The sequence below is a fragment of the Spermophilus citellus genome, assembly GCF_964194105.1.
Source record: "Spermophilus citellus genome assembly, chromosome: 9".
NCBI classification, from domain to species: domain Eukaryota; kingdom Metazoa; phylum Chordata; class Mammalia; order Rodentia; family Sciuridae; genus Spermophilus; species Spermophilus citellus.
This window is the reverse complement of record NC_138191.1, coordinates 57,128,880-57,151,393: the sequence shown is the minus strand read 5'-3', so window position 1 is coordinate 57,151,393 and position 22,514 is coordinate 57,128,880. Positions and strand designations below refer to the sequence as shown.

General features: G+C 45.9%; 1 protein-coding gene across 1 annotated transcript in view; it reads right to left on the bottom strand.

Annotated features, from left to right (window-relative positions):
- LOC308655502 (retinal-specific phospholipid-transporting ATPase ABCA4-like) overlaps positions 1-22,514 on the bottom strand; it is a gene marked incomplete at its 3' end in the record, with an annotated part of 145,857 nt that overhangs the window by 111,123 nt on the left and 12,220 nt on the right. Inside the window, 5 exon segments of the mRNA XM_081305596.1 lie at positions 12,521-12,631; positions 12,635-12,718; positions 16,892-17,014; positions 17,018-17,019; positions 21,672-21,811. Of these exon segments, the coding sequence (XP_081161722.1) occupies positions 12,521-12,631; positions 12,635-12,718; positions 16,892-17,014; positions 17,018-17,019; positions 21,672-21,811 (460 nt within the window).

The window sequence follows — 22,514 nt, the reverse complement described above, 5'->3', positions numbered from 1 at the left end:
TCTCTGGGAAGAGCACTTTGGATCCTATTTTTCCTGTAAGGGCTGAGTGAAGTGAGTAGGAAGGGATGAAGCAAACAGGTAAGAATGTGTGATGATGGAAAGTTATCACAAGTCCTGGGGACCCTCTCTCCTGACTATCTTCAGAGATTATTAGATATATAAAAGGATGGAAGGGACCTATCAATGCAGTGCCATGTGTGATTTTTTATTCTGATCTGGACAATCCAAGTTTAATAATGGAGTAAGTGGACATGGACCACACACTTGGACAACACTGAGGAAATATTAAATTGGGTGTGATCCTAGCATTGCAGTTTTGTTAAGACAAATAAGACCATCTCTGCTAGAGATAATTACAAAGCATGCACTGGTGAAATGGTATGTTGTCTATGATTGACTGCAAAAAACTTTTTTGGTGGGGGAGAGAGAACCGTTAAAATAAGAACTAAGCCAAATGTTGATAATACTTGATGCTGGGTGATGGGTACATGGGCTTCCTTATATCATTCACTTCACTTTTATACTAATTTCTAGAATAAAATGTTTAGGTAATAAGAGGAAATTTTTCCCAGGCAAAAATAATTATTGAATAAATGGATACTAAATGAATAGTTTCCCTATCTTATCCTTTTTTTTTTTTCTTCCCCACTAAGGCTGCCTTTGTTCATTTTTCCTCTAGAATATTCCATCAGAGTTATGTTCTTGCTGGTTCCCCTGCATCTGGTCTCCCTCCTTCCTATGTATCTTCCACATTGTGGTCTGAGTTACCTAAGAGGCCTATCTGATTATGCTACTTGCCCTGATCAGAAATCTTGCATGGCTCTCTATTCTCCCCAGGAGAGAAGGTCAGTAACAGTGCTGGATACACATGGCTTCTCCAGCCTTCTGGTGTTGTGAATTAAACCCAGGGGTGCTGAACCACATCCACATTTTATTTTGAGTCAGGTCTTGCTGAGTTGCTTAGGGCCTCACTAAATTGCTGAGGCTGGCTTTGAACTTGAGATCCTCCTGCCTTAAGCCTCCCGAGCAGCTAGGATTGCAGCTAGGATTGCAGACGTGCACCACCATGCCTGGCTCTCCAGCCCTCTTACCTGCCTTTCCTCCACTAGGCCAGACTACTGCCTCTCCTCACATATCTGTCTTTTGCATGTCCCTGGGTTCTGTACTCCATTTCCCTTTTTCCTTTGTCTGGCAGACTCCTATTATCTCAAGTCTCAATCCTAACACAACTAACTATGGGAAAGACAGTTGTCCCCCAGGTAGCTTTAGATGTCCCTTTTTCTATGCCTGTATGCACCTTGCCCTGTAGGTTCCCTGAAGGTGACTTGTTTATTTCCCTCCTTACCTTATTCAGCAGTGGTGATTATTCTTTTGTTTTCCTCTCATCTCTCTTGGAGACTCTGAGCCCCATGTAGAAAGGAACTGTCTGTGTGCCTGGCTCACAGTAGTCACCCAAATAATATGGCAAATAAATGAATGCTCTTATTATAGCAACAAGCAGATTTATTGTAATTGTTTGCATACCTGATCCTCTGTGAAATGGTATGCTCGTTAAGGACAAGGAATTTCTTTCTTAAAAAAAAATTATTTTTATTTTAATTTTTTAGTTGTAGACAGATCTTTATTTTATTTATCTTCATGTGGTACTGAAGTACCAGTGCCTCATACATGCTAGGCAGGCCCACTGAGCTACAACCAGACACTAGGATTTTACATTTTAATTTTTGTGTTGCTTCAGCTTCTTATCCATTCAATTTTTCTGTAGTAGCTCAGGAGAAATTTGTGAATCATAAATCCCATGTATTAGAAGGTGGAATGAGTTTGCCTTAGAGACTATGGTATACTCATCAATGTCAGATTAAAGAAATGTTAGGTAACACGTCTGCTTTTAAGTTGCCTTTAAAAAAAAAAGAGTAGGGGCTGGCATTGTGGCTCAGTGGCAGAGTGCTTGCCGCACACCTAGGAGGCACTGGGATCGATCCTTAGCACCACATAAAAATAAATAAATAACATACAAGGATTGTATCCATCTACAACTAAAAAAAAATTTTTTAAAGAGTAAATAAATTTTAGTATTTCGTATTTTAAGTCAAATTCTCTTATTTTGATGTTCCATTAGAAAGAAATATACAGTGAAGAAATAGTAATGACTTCCTGGAAATTCATAATTATTCAATTTTAATAATTCCAGTGAATTATTAAATTGTTGACCAGTTAGTTCTGAGTCCGACATAGAATACTTAGGCCTTTGTTTTTGCCTTTAAGATAACAAAAGTAAGAGCAACTTACTTACCTGAACTACAGGTAAAGCTCTCCCTGCTCTCTGCCCCACCCTTCACCAAAGGGTAATCACTATTAAAAATGTGGTGTAAATCTTTCTATTGTTTGGTTCCCTAAAGAAAAGGAGGACAGTAAAACATCATGTTCCTGAACACTCTCTTTGTCTTCCCCCAAATTTAGCTAAGATAAGGGAACAATGAGATTAAATCTGGGCTGGGAAGTCCAGATACATATTATCTTGGAGGACATGGGCTTTCTGTAGACACACTAGGAACTAGAGCAAATTAGTATTATCTGGAGAAGTTACTTTCTTTCTTTTTAAATGAATTTAACCTTTATTTATTTAATTTATTTATTTTTATGTGGTGCTGACGATCGAACCCAGGGCCTCACCTGTGCTAGGCAATTGCTTTACCACTGAGCCACAACCCTGGCCCCTAGAAGTTACTTTCTTGCATGTACACCAGAAGAGTTGTTCCCTGTGATTCTGGTCCTATAAGCAAACTAAGCAAGCTAATGCTGGTGATGTCACTGCTTCTTAACAACTCCTTTCAGAGTGGGGACAGGCATGGAACTGAGGGCGCTGTGGAAAGAATACATGCCACATATCCAGCCAGCCACCGCTGGATAGAACACCATAAGTAGGCATGCTTGGCAAAACACTGTGAGGGACATAAGAAGCTGTCCACCTGTTGCCACTAAATTCTTCTTGGTGCAGTCACTGATCTCTTGTTAGCTTTCCCCAATAAACCACATGTCTCCTATACTGTTTCCAGGTACTTTCTTTGGCTTTCCCACAACCTAGCACAGTTGGACTGGGTAAACATGCAATTTAATATTTATTAAATTTATTAAATTTAATTCTAAAGCTTTTTCTTTGTATTTTGGAACCTTTTTTTAAAAAATTCAAGTTTCAAACATTTTTGTAGGCTTCTGCAAAACTTATGGCCATAAGGTGCTATGCCTAATACCTCAGGGACCAAGGGATAAAACAGCCACCCCCACCCATCCTCACTCCACCTCAACTGGCAAGAATCAACTTATCTGAAACCACTTCTCCTCATCCAGAAAGCCTTCCCTCATCACCCTCTGCTTCCTGCCTCCTTCCCCATGGATAAGGTGCTCCTCCTAGCTGCTCCTATAATTAATTCTTACCACATTTATTTATCACTTTTATATCAGTTTGCTATTATTTTTCACGTGTCTGTCTTCCAGCTAAACTGTAAGCTCAGTAAGTGTAGGAATGGACTTTTTGTTTTCATATCTTCAGAGTATGTACACAGTAGGCACTCAATGAATATGTGTTGTATTTGTGAATAAATAAACTATGATCAAGTAGAAAAGAGAATCTACTGAGATGAAAGCTTCCATGAGAAGTGTCTCTACTAGGTGTGATGGTGTCTTTCAGGGAGGCAGCAGGCGATTGCACCTAAGGACATGAAGGTGACATTTGAGCTGAAACAAGCTGATAATTGTGAGGTGAGGGCAGTGTCTGTGGACTGAAGGGAAGAGGCAGGAATTCCAGGTGGAGAGAAAAATGTGAAGAGAGCCAACAAGAGATTGAGACTAGAGAGAGCCAGATAAGAACAAGTCCAGGAATTAGGGGGAGAGTGGATGGGGGAGGGGCACAGCTCAAGATGCATTTTGCGTCTGGTTAACACTTCCTTTTTGTTGTTGTTGTTGTTTGGTTGGTTGGTTTTGTTTCTTTTTGGTACCAGGAAATGAACCCAGGGGTACTTAAACTCTGGGCCACATCCCCACATTTTTTAATTTTTATTTTTAAAAACATGAAATAGTCTCACTAGACTGCTTGCAGCCTTGCTAGGTTGCTGAGGTTGATTTTGAACCTGTGATCTTTCTGCCTCAGCCTCCTGAGCCTCTGGGATTACAGGCATGTTCCATCACACACAGCTAATGCTTTCTTTTAGACCTTGTCAATTATTTAATAATATTTATTAATCAAATATTGACTAAGCTCTAGCTATGTGCCTGGAACCCTGGCTGCAATGTCTTCCCAGTTCACTTCAATGGAGATGGTAAACAATGTGGGTCTCATACTCACTCTTCATTTGAGATATCACTTACATCTCAGAAGGGTATCAAACCCCAAGAGCCTTCTACCTGTATCTGTTTACCAGTGGTCTGGCTGGGATTGCTACACATTATAAAATAACTTTCCCAGAGCTCTTTTCTCCTTTTAATTCCTTCCAGCATTATCTATTTAAATTCATAGGAATTGTTCCTGCCAAAAGAGTCCAAAGAACCTGAAGAGACTGAAAGTTCATTTAAATAACAATGTGGAAACATTTCTGGAAAAAAGGTCACAGACCAAAATGGCAAATATCATCACCCACACCCCACAACTTCCTATACCAACAAGTTCTGTGAATTTTCCAAATAACAATCCTTCCGTGTCCCTATTGAGCTCAGTACTGCCAACCCAAGGTCAAGGTCTGATTAGATCTCTTATGGAAGATGGGATATACAAACAGGGCTGTGGAAAGCATAGTCTCCATCAACTGTGGTTGGTTTGAGCAATCCCTGAAACTTGCTCTTGTATTAAGAAATTGATAACGAGGCCCTCACAGGTAGCAAGAAGATTTTTGTCTCCATGAAGCCTCTGCCTTGGTTCTTCAAAAACTAAAAAGATGTCTCTTCTTTGAGGTTGTGTAATATTTTTTACATATGCAGAATAAATCATATTGGCTCCTAAAAAGTCTTGGCATTTGCTAATGCTTTGGATCCCATGAGTTAATCCAACAGATATAACATCATCAGCACATGGAAAGAACATCTTGGAAGTTTTTTTTGTTTTGTTTTGTTTTGTTTTGTTTTTTGTTGTTGTTTGATTTACTTTCTCTGATTCAAAGACAACCTGGAAGCAGTATTAATTTCTAAATTGAGGATATACCTAATACAAAGGTAATTAGGTAGCCTCAAGTTAAAAGTGTCTGTATTTGATGACATAGTTTCTGGAAGGTTCTAGAGCTGGGGATGGGTGGTTGTCTTGAAAACACCCAGACAAGAGGTAAAGAGCAGACAGCTGAAGACAGAGTGCTGGGCTGCTGGGTTAAGCTCTGGGCTGCTGCTGCAGGAAGCCCAGATTTATCCGGGAGGGAAGTTGTTGCTGGGCAACTGGGAGAATGTGGCTCTGAAGCATGTTTGTTGCAACCTGACAGTTGTTAAGCATCAGATGAGAAGAGAGGAAGCTGCCTTAGTAGGGAGGGGGCAACCAGAAGGGGTGCCCTGAGTGCTAGGAAATGCGTCATGAGTGGAGAATTCCGACTCAGTCACTGGGAGGGGTGGGGGGACATGCCCAAACTGTCTCTACTGGGGGACGTCACTGAGACATACTGTCTCCCCACTCTGAACCAGAGGGTGGGCTCTGGGGTATGTGAATAGACAAGTGATGGGACTCTTTTGGCTCAATAAGAAACTAGGCCTTTTTCTCTCACAGGGACTTCTGTCCTGGTATCTGTGGCTGATGAAAGCAAAACTGAGTTTGGAATCTAGAGTCAGTTTAAGGCCACTCCATGAGAGAGACCACCCCCTAGTCTGAGGGGGTCACAGGAAGGAGCCAAGGGGCCGCTAGGAAAATGGGGAAATTCTTGCTTTGATAAGAACAAAATGGTTTTGGTTTCAAAGTACTTTTCCATCTCTTCCCTAATGTGAATCTCGTACATGTGTAGAGCAGGTCTTATTGTCTCAATTTTACAGATGGGGGATGGAATCCTCTTTGAATGACAGCAAGTTAGCTGTCAGCTCAGAGCCAGGAAACAGTCTCCAGGCCACTGGCAAATGTTGGTGTGCCCCAGTGGGCTGCCCAGCACTCTGATCTCACTAAGGGTCCCATGCTTGGCGAGGGGGGGGGGGTGTGTGATGACAACTTCATAAAGAGAAGTAAGGAGGACTCTAGCTATATTGAGACCTTTTAGGAAAAGACACATATTAGTAGAAGGGAGCAAAGAAATTTTAATGCAGAAGCTCCTAACCTGGAGTTGGCTTCAGTGGCCCCTGTGTGTCCTGTGGGAACTTACATTCCCTAGGGAAAATATGCAGCACTGGTGTCAGAGGCTCAAAGGTGATTCTAATCCATAAAAAGGTGAAGAACTAGGCTGCGTTTGTGGCTCAGTGGTCGAACACTTACCTCATACGTGTGAGGCACTAGGTTCAATTCTTAGCACCACATATAAATAAACGAGTAAAACAAAGGTCCATCAACAACTAAAAAAATATTTTAACAAAATGGTGAAGACCTACTGTTCTGCAGAGATGGGAGATGTCTGAAGCCAAAATCCTTTCTAAAACTGATTTATGCTGGAGAAAACCTCATGCCTGTCCAGTGGGAACACAGACTGTAGTGCTCACCCTATATTTACTGAATAAAGGCAGAGAACTCAGGTCCCATTACCCTAAGTAACAGCTTTTCTACAGTCTTATCCTACATTGCTTTGGTTTTGACCTCTTCATAATTTTTTCTTTTTAAATCCTTAAAATTAATATTTGATCTGTCATGAAAACATGGCCCTGGACTGCTGCACACCTGGAGCCTTAGAGAAACCAAGGCAGGAAAATGACAAGCCATAGTCCTCATCTGCCTTTAGATTAAAGGTCCTCGCCTCGATTTCCTGTCGAAATCCACTCACCCAGGGAAACCTTGATTGTCCTAGGCAGATATTTGTAGATGTGGGCAAAAAAAAAAAAAAAAAAAAAAAAAAAAAAAAAAATACTCATGCTATAAATCAAATGTACTTGCTGGGGCTTCATAATTGAAAAACACAAAACAACCCTATTTTCTGGCTCAGTTTTGTTTCTGTCCCACAGCCCTGCTGACCCCTGGTACTGCAGGAACAGGGCCTCTCTCTTTCTTCTCCCCTCCCAAAGCCCCCACGCAGAAAGAAGTAGGAGAAAGTTGACATTCCAAAGATTTAGAAATCCGAAGAAAAAGGAAATCATGAAGTGAAGTCATTAATAGGGCCTCAATGGAAGATCCTGGAGACGCTGGGGGTTTTCCCAGAGACTCGTGATAATAGCAGTATCCACCCCAAAATTGAAATGCGTAGTTAAAATTTAACAAATTGCAGCAAAATGACCCTGGAGAGCAGTGAGCATGGCCAGCTCTCACAGGGCAGTGTGCAGTCCAACCCTGTTTATTCACGAAGCTTCAGGAATTTAGGGAGCACATCCAAGAATGAAGCAGGACATTGATAGGAGCATGTAGTCAGGACCCCAAGACTGAGTCCTTTCTTCTCTGGAATGCAGTGTTCAGCCAGCCCCTGTTCCCAGAGACGTGGGTACAATGGAGTCAGAAAAGTCAAAACCACAGCAGAGTAGGGGCAAAAGGAAAGAGAGCTGAATCATGCCACTCTGGGAGTGTTTGCAAAGCGGGGAAACTGTGAGCCAAAAGGCCAGATTTCCTCCATCAACATCCCCAGAGAAGGGGGAGGGGAGGGAAACTCAGATTTCCCAGCAGTATGGCAGGTCTTGGCACCCGCCTCAATTCCCCTGCTGAACTTCCACAAATAAACATTCAAGCAGAAGGGACAGATTTGCTTCTCAGCAAGATTTCAAAGCTGTGCACCAGAGCTGGAGAGAAAACAGGAAGGATCACAGGGGGAGGAGGAGGAGGAGGGGCAGGACTGCCTGGGGCCAGATCAGATGGGAAACCTCCCAACCCCTCACCCGAAACTGACTTGACGAAACTGACACACCATTTTTTATGAGGTGCGAACATTTCAGATAGTGTTGGCAGTAATGATACCTTGGGCCCAGTTCAGGGCTGCTGGGTTTCAAGCTGGGGGCGTTAAACCCAAAAAGGCCCCAGGTGAAGACAAGCTCCTTTAAGCTGTCACATGGGAGGTGAAACCAAGAGGAGCTGAATTTCCTTGCATCTGGTTTCTGGTTCCTTTCCCAGCTCACCTAGGTCACCAATTCATGTGTATGTGCACAAGTGTGCAAGAGAGCCTGTGTCATCATGCACAAGTGGATGTGTGAATGTGTGCAAGTGCACCTTATGTGGATGGGTGGGGTGGAGGAAGGTTGTGGGCACTGCCTTGGGATTATTTGAGGATGACGACACTCACTTTTGACCTCTGAGGGACTGAGGAAAAACACAGCTGGTCCCGTTGGTGCAAACCAACCCCCTCCCATTCTCTCAGCTCCACAGGTTTCCCCTGTCTGGGAGGTTGCACCCCCACGCATACACTCCCATCCCTGCTCCTTACACAGCAGGGGCAGGTGCTGTCACAGTGGTTTACTGATATTTCCCCTCTTTCTTTGTTAATGATAACTGACTTGGCATTTAATAAAAACTTATTTATACATTGGCTACATGCACATGAGAAACAGCCCAGGAGAACAGACAGCTCAGCACTCCCTTGCTGAAAATAAGTGTGGATGTGCGCCAACCAGCTGCAATAACAGCCTGGGCCCAGAGAGGCCGGCCTGTGCTTCTCTCACAGGGTCGGCAATTGGCCCTGTGCCTCTCTGTGCCTGCCTCAGGGTCATTTTCCTAAAAACATGAATAGGATGAGTACAGGAGCAATAAAGTAAAAATCCCACCCTAATGCCTGCTATTTCTTTTAAGTTATTTATTTGTAATTAAAAAAAAATTAGCTGCTCTATTCATTTGTCCAACTGAAAAGCACATTTCAAAGGGCACCAGAGGACTAGATGGGGTGCTTGTTCTTTGGGGCCCATCTGCATGTTCTGGTCAGGTCTTTCCCTACAGAGGTGGAAGCAGGAGTGAAAGGCTGGCAGGTAGGGACAGTCCTCAGAGGCCACCAGAGGTTCACCTCTGCTGGGTGTTCTCTAGAGTCTCTGGGTCCACTCTCCATCTGCAACTCTCTGACTTTGTAAAGAGAATAGGAGGAGGAAGCATCTCTACAGTGCTTCAGTCTCATAGGTGATCAAATGAAATGCTTTGAAGCCTCAGAGGCATTTGAGGGTACAATTCTTACTGTGCTTGGTCCACAAAACCAGAGATGTAAGTCAAACTCCTATGTTCTAGGTCAGTGATTCTAGGTCAGTCCCCAGATGGACTTTGGAATTATCGGGAAAGCTCTAAAAAATACTGAAATACAAAGTTGTATCAACAGACTCAGAATTTTGGGGGTTGGGGCAGGGCAGGTATAGTGTTTAAAGCTCCTTAAGTGATTCCATGTGCAGCCAAGTCTAGGAAGCGCTGTCCTGAGGGACAGATGTTGGTGCTAGTCTTTCTAAGCTATGCTGCTGTGAACCAGCTTAGTTGCTCATCTCCAATATGTGAGTTCAGTGAGGATGGGAGGCTCATGGCTCGAACCTTGGCCTTGGTGCAGGGGCTGGTGCCTGGCAGCTGTCTGCTGTAGGTGTGAGCATGTGAACACACGTGGAGGTGGTATGCAAGCACCCAAGACCTACAAGAGGCTAGTGGGGCAATTGGCCAAAGTTAGCCTCTGCTTTCTGAACTCAAGCACTTATCAGGGCAGCCCATAAGGACAGAAGGAAAGACGTTCTGGTCTAAGAAGTAGCATTTTAAAGTTAGTGGTCTGTTGGGGTTTACTACAGTTTACATCTTGAGTGTTTCCCAAAGGTGTACGTGTTAAATGCTTGGTCCCCAGTTTGGTGCTACTGGGAGGTGGTGGGACCTTTAAGAGGTGGGGCCTAGTGGGAGGTCTTTGGGTCCTTGGGAGGAGAGAGCAAGACCCCACTCCATTCTCTCCACCTCCCTCTCTCATTTGCTAATTGGCCATAGGGTGAGCAGTTTTGCTCTACACATGTTTCTGCCATGATGTGCAACCTTACCACGAGTCCAAAAGCAATGGGGCTAACTAAACATGGACTGGAACCTCCAAAAGTGTGAACTAAAATAAACCTTTTCTCTTTATAAGTTTGCTGCAGTCCGGCTGGGCACAAAATCACGAGCCACTCAAATAGGAACAAACTTTATTTTGAAACTCCCGCCAATGCCTGTATGCTCCCGGGAAATGTGCTGACCCACACACGCAGCGTTTTCTCGGCCACACTACTCCAAACAGGAAATCCCTCCTCGGGAATTCCCTCCTACCGCACTTCCCCAACCAATGGGAACTCTCCAGGAGTCCCTAGCAGGCCGAGGTGGACAGCAGGGGTCTAATATCCATTTGAATGCAGATCTTAACATAATCATATCATCTCAATGGCTTGCTGGCGTTATCTTTCAACCAAAAATGCCATGCATCATTACTACTTGGCTATGGCTCTTAGCATAAGTTGATTTTTTTCAGGTATTTGTAATAGTAACGGCAATCTGACCAACACAAATTCCAGTCATTAATGGAAAATTTTGCCCAGGTGCCCCCTTATCCTGCTACACTCAGGATTGTCTCCCAGAATTGATGGTCATGCCCCAGGAAGTAAATTTATCAGCAGCCAAGGTGCTTCAAGAAGAGAAGCATGACCTGGTCTTCCTCTTACTGACAAGACTATTGCAAAGTACTGGGCACCTAAGCAACCAGGCCCCTGCTTACCCCAGCATGCTGGTACCCTTCATTCTGTTCCATGGGAGCACACAGGTCTTGGCTCTGCAACACAGGCACTGTCTCCTGGCTGTCTGGGTAAAACTGCCCAGAATAAGGCACCTTTGTCATCTTACTCTTCTATCTAATTATTAAACAAACCAAAGAGTGAATCTAAAATCAGTTTCCTTTTGAAACTGGACAGAGATGTTTGGACCACATTGCTTTTTATTCTTTCTGCACCAAAGAAAGCCTAGAGACCTTTTCTGAGGCCCAGACCCTGAGCAGTGAGGGCATCCCCAGTTTCTGACCCCTCTTCCCTACCTGATGAGTTATGGAAGAGACCTACCTGATGAGCTAGGGAAATGTGTAGAGTAGCTTCCAAGGGAAAGCCCAGTTTCAAAGGGATTCAGAGTGAACTCTTCCAGAAACTGTGGGGTCTTGTTTTATTTTGTTTCATTTTTTTCAAGCCTTAAAGACAAGCTGAGAGTGGGTTTTCTGGAGACTTGAGAGAGCAAGCAAAAAGTAGACAAAATAAAATTCTTTAATCAATTCTCGGAACTGACATTCCTCACAACACAGTTCCAGAAATTAAAATATAGGCAAAAGAAAAAACACAATTTAGTGCTAGAAATCCTACATTTTGTCTCCAAAGCATTCTGAGTGTTGGTGAAAGGGTGGCCCACAGGGACCATGAGTCTCCTGAGGCCTAAGGCAGCTAAAGAATGCAAATAATATCAACCTAGTGATGATGATTGTGTGGAAAAAGTAAACAACTATTTATAGGTCCCCAAAGAAATGTAATTAGCATAATTAATTCTTCTGGGTTTAAACGTTATTCTGTTTTTTAATGGGCCAAAGGAAGCTCTGCATCTTTCACCAACCTCTCTGATGCTTTTCAAGCACCCTATAGCCTGACAGTTCCTGCACAGCCCCTCCTTTATAATATTCCCTCTTATTTTATCCTTCTAGCAAAGAAGGAAATACTTTTAGGTCGAGTAGATTCTCTGGGATGCCATTCTAGTACAGAAGATTGAGCTAGATCAGAGCTGTGAGACATGAAAATTTCTGTTGTTTTCTTAGAAACAGCCATTGGTGGGGGAATGTGGGTCAAGACCAGGTCCAGAAGAAAGAGCATGAAGTCCTCATTTATTAAAATTTATTAAATGCCTTACATATAGTTTTTTGTCTGTATCTTTTTAAATGAATTTATTAAGTATTATACTTATATAGATAAATAATGAGGCTAGGAAAGTTTCAATATCTTGCCACAATCACAGAAGTCAAACCAGGCCTTCTTCTTTCCTTTTTTTTTTTTTGTACCAGTGATTGAACCTAGGGATGCTTAACCACTGAGCCACATCTCCAGCCAAGACAGGATCTTGTTAAGTTGCTTAGAGCCTCACTATGTTGCTAAGGCTGGCTTTGAACTGGTGATCCTCCTGTCTCAGCCTCCTGAGCCGCTGAGATTACAGGTGTGCAACACCAAACCTGGTTTCTTTCTTAACCACATTGCTACAGGTGTTGGGGAGCACTCAGCCCACATTTGGAATAGACACACACCTGTCACAATACCTAATGCTGAAGCTCCTATGACTCTTGGGTCACTAGGCCAATGTTCTAAAAGTCATATTGATCAAGATTTCTTGGGCCCCTGGAGCCTGGAGCTTCCTCCAGGCTTGTTCTGAATACTAGGTTCACACCTCCACCAGTGTCAATTCATGAGACCCAGATGCTGCCTGCCCCAGGAGTCACCCTTTACTTACCACATGGAAGAGCTTGAAGAAGTCCACATTGGCATACAGAGTGTCTTCTATCCACTGTAGGGTGCCCTGGGAGAGGGAACACAGGGCGTCACGCACAGCCCACGCCCCATGTCACTGGCCAAAGATGATGAAGCGCTCCAGGAGGGCTTCATTGCAGGCGATGTCCTTTAGCACCAGGTCTGGGACTCCGTGAGCAAACTGCAGGGGAGAGAGGCAACACTGAACTCTCCTGGTGGTAGGAAATCACTGCCCCCCTCACTCAAAGATGCCCACATTCTAATCCAAGGGACCAGTGAATATATTATATTCTAATACAAACGGAATTAAGATTGCCAATGGATTAAGTTTGCCAATTAGCTGCCTAATTAGATCAGCAGGTTATTTGGATTTATCTGGTTGGGCCCAACCAGATAAAATGTGGTTGAAATGTGGAAGGAGATAGAAGAAACAGCATCAGAAGAATATGATGTGAGATAGGCTTGGTGGGCCACTGCTGGCCTTGCAGATTGAGGGGGACCACAAACCAAGGAACATGAATAGTGTCTAGATGCTGGAAAAGGTAAGAAAATAGATTTTCCTTTAGATCCCCAGTAAAGGATGTAGACCTCCTGGTACCTTGACTCTCATATTTCTCTCCTCCAGAATCATAAGAAAATATATTGGTGTTGTTTTAAACCACTAAGTTTGCAGTACTTTGTTTCAGCAGCAATAGAAAATCCAGACACTCCCCAAGCCTCACTTAATCAGAGAAACTTTTAGAATGTGAGAGATCCCCTTCTCTACATGTGATGCCAAGGTGCCATGGAGACCTCTCCTGGAGGCTGAGGTGGAGGAGTCGTGACAAGACACTTGTGGTGGTTCTCACTAACTCTATCACATAAAAACACCAGATGCCCAGTGAAAGCTGAATTTTGGATGAATTATGAATAATTTTAGTATAAGTGTGTCCCAAATGGGGTCTAAATGGAATGTAATTATGCTTGAGTTTTTTGGTCACTTATCTGATATTCAGATTTAACTAGTTATCCTTTTTTGGATCTGTGACCCCCAAGGCCTGTGTATCCCACTACCCTCACCAAGCTTTTAGGGAGCCCATAGACAGTGACTCCTGAAACATCATGCCCATGTTGGTCTCCAGAGGCTGAGGGGCCAAGCAAGGGAAGGGCATCAACCATGGTCAGAGGCCTTGGCCACCCAGCACAGTGCCTTGCCTCCTGGAGTCCTGGATCCACTGCAGTGAACAAGACCTTGAGGATCATGAACGAATGAGATTGTCTGGGCACTGCAGTCTCCTCATGGCTTTCAGTTACATGGTTCTCTGGCAGAGCAGGTTCAGCTTTGCCACCTGCTGCATAGGGACCGTCAGACCCCACCTAGAAATGCCTGGTTCTTACACGAAGGTGCAAGTCACTGCTGATGGTGGATCAGCTCTGTACTCCCTCACCTAGTGACAGGCTGTGTGTGCCCACAGAGCCTTCCTGCTTTGCCCACAGCCACTTTTTCAAGGCACAACCGATCCTCATCTCTAATTCCAGAGGCTGAAACATTCCAAGGTGGAGGTTATCAATCAACTTATTTTGTCCAAGCCTCTCACAATCTCAAGGAGGAAGTGATGGAGGATGGATCAAGTGACTTGAGAAACTCTCATAGCCAGCCAGAGAGAAAACTGGGACACCACAAAGATCCCACTCACTGGTCACTCTGCCTCAATGCCCACTCACTGGCTTCTCACTATGCAGCCACCAGAGAGTGAGTGGAATGAATAAGGCCAATTTTTGGCCTCTTAGAGGCTCTTCAACTAGCTGGAAATGCAGGCTTCTAAATATCAGAAATTCCAGATTAAACACAATGAATCCAGAACACAGAGGAGGGAGAGTTAAGTAGAGCTAGGAAAAGCTGTCAGTGCTCACTGAATCTTCACTGTGTCAGGCACCATTCTGAATACTTCACATTTATTAGTTCTATGAGTTCCACACAACCACCAGTACAGAGTAAGCACTTTATTATTTTCATTTACAAATGAGGAAACAGGCACAGAGTAGATCATTAATTGGCCTGAGGTCACAGTTAAGTGTGTGACCCTGCTGAGATCTGAACTCAGAGCTTAACCCCTACCTCTTAGCTCTCTGGTGAATAGAGAAGAAGGAGAGGGCAGAACAAAGAAAGAAGGCTTATGGATGTTTTCACTGGGGAGGCAGCATTTGAGCTGCGCCTTAAAGCATGTTCAAGAGTTTCCAAGGCTGGGGGAAGAACTGGTATGAGCCAGAGAACTGCACTACTCTTGTTGTCTCACAATTCCCTAAATGAAGAGAGGGGGTGATGAGACTCCCTTTGGAGCTATGCTCAGATACCAGACAGAAAGGACCAGGAAGGATATCTGCTCCTGATGGTAGACAACAAAAACTCCCTGCTTGATGAGGACAATCTTGGGCAGCAGAGAACAGGATGCGCTGATGAGGAATCACAGAGCTGGATGGAGACCCAGGTTCGAGATTGGGAACTAGAAGAAAGGCTGAGCAGCAAGGTGGGCCTGGCCATCCAGAGGGAGCCCGGTCCACAGGAATGGCCTCGGCCAAGGCAGGAGGTGCTGGGCTCAGGAGGGCATCAGCTACTCAGCCAGTGACACATGACAGAGGCACAACCTGGTGACCTCAGCCTCTTGTCCTCCCCATGAAAGCTCTCAGCCCTGAAGCCAGCAGCTAGAGCTCCAAGTCACCTCAGTAGGAACTCTAAAGAAATTTCCCCTAAATTCCGTCCCCTTATCGCCATCTCCCTTTAATTACCAACTGGAAATCATCACAGGCATTGCCGGGACTGGAGTTTTATGAGCTGGAGAGAAAGTAAAGGGGAAAATGAGCAATCGGTGCCACTGACCCCTCTCCTTGGGTGGGGGCGAGTGGGAAGCCTGGCACAGTACCAGGCAGCCAGCCCTGCCTCCCAGGGCCTCTTCAGGAGTCAGCCCTATTTCCCTTCTCAAGTTTCAGTGAAAACCTTAGGGTCTGAGCAGTCAGGACTCCCTAACTGTGGTCCAGGAACCAGTGAGAAAATTGTCTTCACTAAGCCAATACCCCACAGGCAGGCTGAGGTCCTCTCTCTCCCTCCATCCCCTCTCTCTCCCAGGGCTCCTCACACTGAATACCCACCCACCCTGGAGCCTGGGCTGGGGCCCCCCTGGAAGGCCCCAAGTGAGTAGTGGCTCTCATACCTGAGTCACCTGGAGGGCTTGCTAAAACAGACAGCAGGGCCCCATCCCCAGAGCTTTGGACTCAACCCACCTGGGGTTGGGGCTTGAAAAATTCACACTCCTAACAAAGCACCCAAGTGTGGCTGGTGCTACTGGTCTTTGAACTTTGAGAACCCCTGGACCATCTTAAGAAACTCAGGATTAGCAAAGAGAAGGCCTGGATTTCCCTGTGACTCTGGCTCTGACAATTGTGTGCAAAATCACTCCATCACCAGACACCTCAGTCTCCCGTCTGCTATTTGACCCATCTCAGGATTATCACGAGGGACAAAAGAGCCAACAGATGTGAATGTCATATGACTGTGGCAAAAATGGTCTGTTTAAATATAGGAAGTCATTAAAATGAATGAAACAAATTTGGAGAGGTATATAGATCAGAAATGTGCTAGGACTGTAGAAGAGGTTGCCTGGCACTGGGAATTGAGCAGCCCAGGAAAGCAGAGATTGGCCCTTCTGTGGCCATCATCAGATTCTGTACCCTAGGGAGGGTGACCTCAGTCCACAGAGACTGCACTGCCCATTCTCAGCAGGAGCTGAAGGTATTTCAGTGGCTGCCTTCTCATCAGGAGGGGCGCTCAAATACACCTTTCAGGACGTGCTTCCCAGACCGTCCCCCTTAAACTGCCCCCTCCCACAGCCCTCCTGTCCCCTCCCAACAGCTCCTGACAAGTGAGAGACACATGCCAGAGTCTCTGCGTGCGTGCGTGACTACCTCCTATCACCCCACTGGAATGTGAGCTGCTGAGCCAGGGGCTTTGCTTACTGCCTTCACGCTGGATTCTAAGTACCTACAACTGTCTCTAAATATTTGGTTAGTGGATGATTAGACAGACCTCGGTTTCCTTAGCCACTACACGGGAGGGGGAGCCTCAGGATGGCTCAGCTTCCTCAGTTATGAAAACCTGCTGAGTTGTAAGCCTTGTGAGGTCATGTTGCTTCAGATCTTGTGATGGGAATTCTGGTCATCTCAATGACCCCCAGGTATCTTTCCAAATATAGGGCATCAGTCATGGACTCTGAATGGGAAAGCAAGAAAGAAAAGAAAAAGCAAAGGTCTCCCTTGATTTTAGCAGGCACAGTGCTTACCCCTCCCCTCCAGAGACCACTGACCAAGGACACCCACTTACCTGTTCCACACGGACTTGGGAGTTGACCAGCAGGTGGACAACTGAGCTGGACAGGCCAATGTTTTTAATAAGAAATAGGGTCAGCGCCTCTTCATCTTTCAGGATATTCCAAATGGGTATTCCTCATCCTGTGTATGAGTGAGAAAAAGAACAGGGTGTTGAAGGGGAGATGGGTTAAAAAAAGGAAACAGGTAGAGCTGGTGGGAAATGTTCTAACTTGGCACTCAGGGGAAGGCTCCATTCTTGGGTTCCCTGGGAGCAGCTGGAGGTCCAACCTCTTGCCTGTGGTCGTCACCAACACAGTCACAGTATTTACTGTGGAGGCAGCTGGACACAGTTCAGTGGGAAGGCACAGAAGGTGGGGAAGGGTAGCCCAGGGTGGGCGTCAGATGCTTTGTGGGGTTGGTGCAGGACAGTGGCTCTCAACAGGGGATGAGGGGTGGAGGAGATACAGCTGGGCAATTTTGTCCCTGGGGAATATTTGGCAATATCTGGATGTATTTTTGGTTGTCACAGCTGGGGCAGTGCTCATTCCACAATACATAGCACAATTCCTCTCCAAACAAAGAATTATCTGGCCCCCAATTTTAATGGTGCTGAGGTTGAGAAATCCTGGTCTAGGATTGGAGGACATAGGTCATTTGTCCACAATGCAGTTGTCATGGGGTAGAGGACCCTTCTTGGAGTTTCTGTACTTTCAGCTCAGGCTCCAAGCTCAGGGCACTGGTATGGACAAAGGGGACGGAGTATGAAGGACAAGAAAGGCTTCAAGCAGAAAGAGGAGAGCCAGCCTCTTGCCTGGGCTTGTCCTGGTCAGACTCAGTCACATTCTCTCCAGCTTCACTCAAAACCTGCTGGAGGCAGGAATCCCCTTATAAGGAGACAGACAGAACTCATAACAGTCAAGATGATGGGGGGGGGCCTCTCTGTGGCCACACTCTCCACATCCACCTCGTGGGATCCTCGTGGGGTGACATGGGTTAAGGAATGTGAAGCGCTTAGCTTCAGGCCTGAACACAGTCTCAATAGATGCTTGTTCTGGGGGCACTGATACTATTCCTATCCCTCTCAGGGGCTTTACACTAGCACCTGCCTCCTCCTGGGGCTAATGCTCAGTTCATGAGATTCCTCAAGTGGGCCCCTGCTGTACTTCATGAGATGCACTGGCCAGAGACGAGCTTATGGGACAGACATCAATGAAGTCATCTCAACATGAAGGCAAAGTGCCTACCTGTACCTCCATGTTCTGCAGGAGCCTGGCTCACTGCTTAGCTCCTAGTTCTTCTCCAACTAGCTTTAATGATCTGATGCCCCTGTTCTTTCCTGCAAACCACCCTCTCTCCAGCCCCATTCTTCCTCCCCAGGCAGCTGTGACCCTGCTCCCTGAGTGCCTGACAGCTTTCTTTCCATTTTTCTGTGTGACTGTCCCTGTACAACACCTTGTCCAGATCAATGTTGCTGACAATTTCCTCTTAAAGGGATATAGGCCAACCCCACAGGCCTGGCCCTGAGGTAGGACAAGGGTAACTGGGCCTGAGGCTCCCCCACAAAGGCCTTTCTGGCCTTAATGGGTCACCTGGGGTTGTGCCAACGGTTGGCCCACTGTCAGTCCTTTTTGCACAGGAAAATGCAAGGCTTTGGGCGACCTGAACGTAGGACCCATGGGAGTAGGAGGGCTCTGAAAAGACCTGTTGTATTTTCCTCTTATATATAAATCTTGTCATCTTCCAAACAGCTCCATCTGCTTCCCTGCTTCCTCTGGGGCACCAGTTCAATTGCTCTTCTCCCAATTCCCCTTTATACAGCCTTAGATACTCCAGCAACACACACGTACACACACAGAGCCTCTTTTTTTTTCCAGTTCTAGAGATTGAACTCAAGTTCTTGCACATGCTAGGCATGCACCCAGCCACACCTCCAGGCCTTTTTATTTTGAGACAGTCTTGCTAAGATGCCGGGTTGGTGGTCTCCTGCTACAGCCTCTCAAGGAGCCAGGATTATAGGAGCACATGACCTTTTAAGAGTTGAGAGCTCTGGGGGCCTGCTTTTATTACACTCCTCATCTCACCTAGAAGTGGTGGGCACACTAAGGTAAGTCCTTGAGGTCACCTCTCTCTGATACCCGGCATCAGTCCTGATACGAAATCAGGGCCTCCGTCAATGTCTGTTGAATGACTCAAAGCACTCAATAAATACCCTTGGGTTTGACCTGAGAGTCAGAACCCATTTGACTGTTTATCTCTTAGTTACTCTTTAACATACTCAGTTGACATTCTTGTAGGGAGAAGGGGCAGAGACAGGGAACTGGAAGTCATTTTGCCCCAAAATCAACAATATACCTCAGGTGACTGGCCTGCTGTGACCCTGGGGAGAGGGGCAGGAGCTGCAGGTTCAACATCCACCTGAGGAGGGGGCGGGGCCAAAGTGTAAGAGGGGCCACACCAGGCAGCAAGTTCACTAGATTCCAGAGGGAGTAATGTGAACTGGGGGCCTGAGGAGAGAAAAGTACATTTCATTTAAAATGTGGTTCTTCTTGTTCTCTTCCCTGGGAAGATTAGAGGCTGGGGGCGGGGGTGGAGGGAAGCGGAGGGCTGGGTGGGAAGGAAGCCAGGAGAATGAATGAGGTTGTGGGAAGAGGGGGTTTAGAGGGGAATGGAAGACCTCAGAGCTTGCTGGGTGCAGGGGACGGCCCCTCCTCCTGTCTGGGTTTTCACCGTAACCCTCCCCTGCTGAGAATGCAGCACTACAGGTTTGCCATGAAAGGAAAATGCTGCTTGGCCATGGTCGGCATACTTTCCCAGGTGACCCAGAGCTTACAGGCGAAAGCACACCCCAGTCTCACCACCCACTGTGCTTTCAAAGACTCAGCATTTCAGTGAAGCTTCCCAGGGAACTCCCAACCGTCTGAGAGTGGATCTCAGTTCCTGGCCTGGAATCCCCTCAGAGGTGGTGTCCCTTACTTAGGGATGGACCCCTCTCCCTGTTCATAGCCACGAGGTTCGGGAATTCTGTAGATTCTGTTCCCAGGCTTTGGGGAAGCTCTGCTGGCCTTCGCTAACCTTTTGTCCCCAGGCCTGCTCTCCTTTAAGAAATCCTCCCCACAGCCTGGAGGCCCGCAGAAAGAGCATCCTGCATGCCAATTCACAATTAGTCCTGCTCTTGGGTTAGGCAATATTGATTTTGATTCTCATATACACTTGTAAAGCCACAGAGAGATTGTGGTTTGGAATTACTTCCCTTACACTTCCTCTAGCCAGATTCAGTTTGATGATCAGACACTTAAATGAAAAGTCTGCCTCATCATAGACTCCGCGGGATGAAAGCGGGTGCAGAGTTGCTCCAGGAGTTGGGCAGCCCACTTGCAGCTCATCTGCTTGTTTAACTTTGGAAAAAACACTTTCTGGTTGTGTGTCCTTTGTTTTCTTCCTATTAAAATGCTAATATGTTCCACTATTTTGGGTCCTTCAAATTTGAACTAACTAAAATAAACTCTTCTATCCAGAGCAGCCAAGAATGTAGTGCTTGTAATCTAGTTTGTAGAAAATGACTACATAAAGTATGTGCTTTGCTATTTTTAAAAACAATTATATGCAATTAAAGGATCTTAACATACCAATCTGCACATACTCCTGCATTTTCTTGCTTCCACAGGAAAAAAGACAGAAGATGGCAAGATGGGAGGAGGGTCACATTCTCTCTGGGAGAAGCCCCCCACCCTTACCCCCCCCCACTGGTTCCCTCCACCATGCTCCTACACTGGCTGGGTCATTGTCTGTTACACTTCTGCTCTGCTCCCTAAGTCCTCTACGGGAGGCACACAGCCTGGTTCATCTTCACTCCCAGATACTATCCTGGTGCCTGGCTCACAGTAGGTACAGGTATCTGCTGAATGTCAAGGGAGTTGTACCACAAGCTTGGGTTGAGGAGGGCCTGAATCAAACCACTCTCCTGCTTCCATTGTTTGGAATCTGGAGCAGAAGCTGTTGTGTCCAGCTGCCCCTGTCTCTTGGCAGTCCCTTGCTGGTCACTTTCTGTATTGTTGTCATCCACCAAGGTCATCCTAAAAGTCACTTTCCCTATGCCCCATATCCTGAGCTCCCTGCAACTCCAAACTGCTGGAATTGCTGCATTGAAAGCCTCCCAGCTCCTCCCCAGAACCATCTTTACCCACTAGCAGCCTTTCCTTGGAGGCCACTCTCCACCCAAAAACCTGCAGGAACCTCTGGATTCCTGGGGCTCTATTTCCTCACAGCCACTAATTTACCTGCCTCTCAGGGAACAGATTCCAGCTGCCACATCCAGTCCCTCCCAAACACTTCAGGCCGACATCCACTCATACTCTTAAAAAGACATGTGGGTGTTGATACTGTTGTTGGGCTTTTGTTTGTTTCTTGTTTTCCCCTGGAGAGAAGAGACCCCCAAGGGAGCCCCTCCATCCCTGTTGTTGCTTCCTACCCAGGGCATCCAGCTCCTCCTCTCTTCCTGTACGACCTCTGTGTCTGCATGGTGGCCACAGCCTGGCCTCCCCGCCCTTTGCCTTTCCCTCACCATGCACCTTTCTTCTGCTACACTTCACCCATGGCCACCCTTGGGCTCGTGTTCTCACCTCATCCTGCCTGGAAGCCTTCACAATCCTAAAGTTGAATATATCACTCTCTAATTATTAATCCTTTCATCTTGCTCATGTTCTCAGTCACTTAAACAGGGTCATGGAATGCACCGAGATGGGTGAGGCAGGTGCGAGGCCAGTGAATATTGAGAACGCTGAAGACCAGCTCACCTACAATTCTCTCAGGGTGAGTCTGCAGGGTGTCCATGAGCTGGGACAAGGTGCGGAGCTCTGTCCAAACCTGGCCAAAGTGCTGGCTTTCTGGTGCATTCATGAGGAGTTCTTGAAAATCTCGATACATTTTTGACAAGCTGTAAGAACAAAACCTCATCAATAAAGAAATAGCTGTCATTTTCATATAATATTAATACCTTGTGCTATTTGTTAAAATAGGGTGCTTGACTTAGCTACTATGTTGTCTCTTTACAATTCTGCAGGACAAAAGGAAAAATGTTTTTTTTAACACTCTCTTGCAAATGTAGGACAACAGATTGGGGTAGTGAGTGATTTGTCCAGTCCTTCAGTTTGGGCAGGGCCAGATAACTTGTTAACGCCATGCTGTCTACATCACTTGTCCTGAGAAACTTTAAACTTGGTAAAGCTTTTTAGGATATTGATGTTGGTGGATATTACTGGAGGTTCTTCCAGCCTTCTCCCACTTCTCTGAGACCTACCCCTCTACCCATTTATGGGGGTAGGTTCTGACAGCCATGCTTCATCCACAAGGAACTCCCTGTGTATGTGTGTGCACACGCATACACACACATACGCACCCCTTCACTGAGGCTGATTGGACAGGGAGAATAAAACTGAGACAACCAAAGTTATTCCCAGGAACTTAAACAGGATTCAGGGTGCTCTTTTGATAGCTCAAGTCAAAATGCTGTGAACTGGGTGATTGGCACAGCCTGGCCTTCTAGGAGGAGGGGAGACTGTGGTGAGAGTGTGGATGAACAGAGACAGGCGGAGAGGCTGGACCTCAAAGTTCAGTCTGGAAGAGCTGAAGGAACAGCT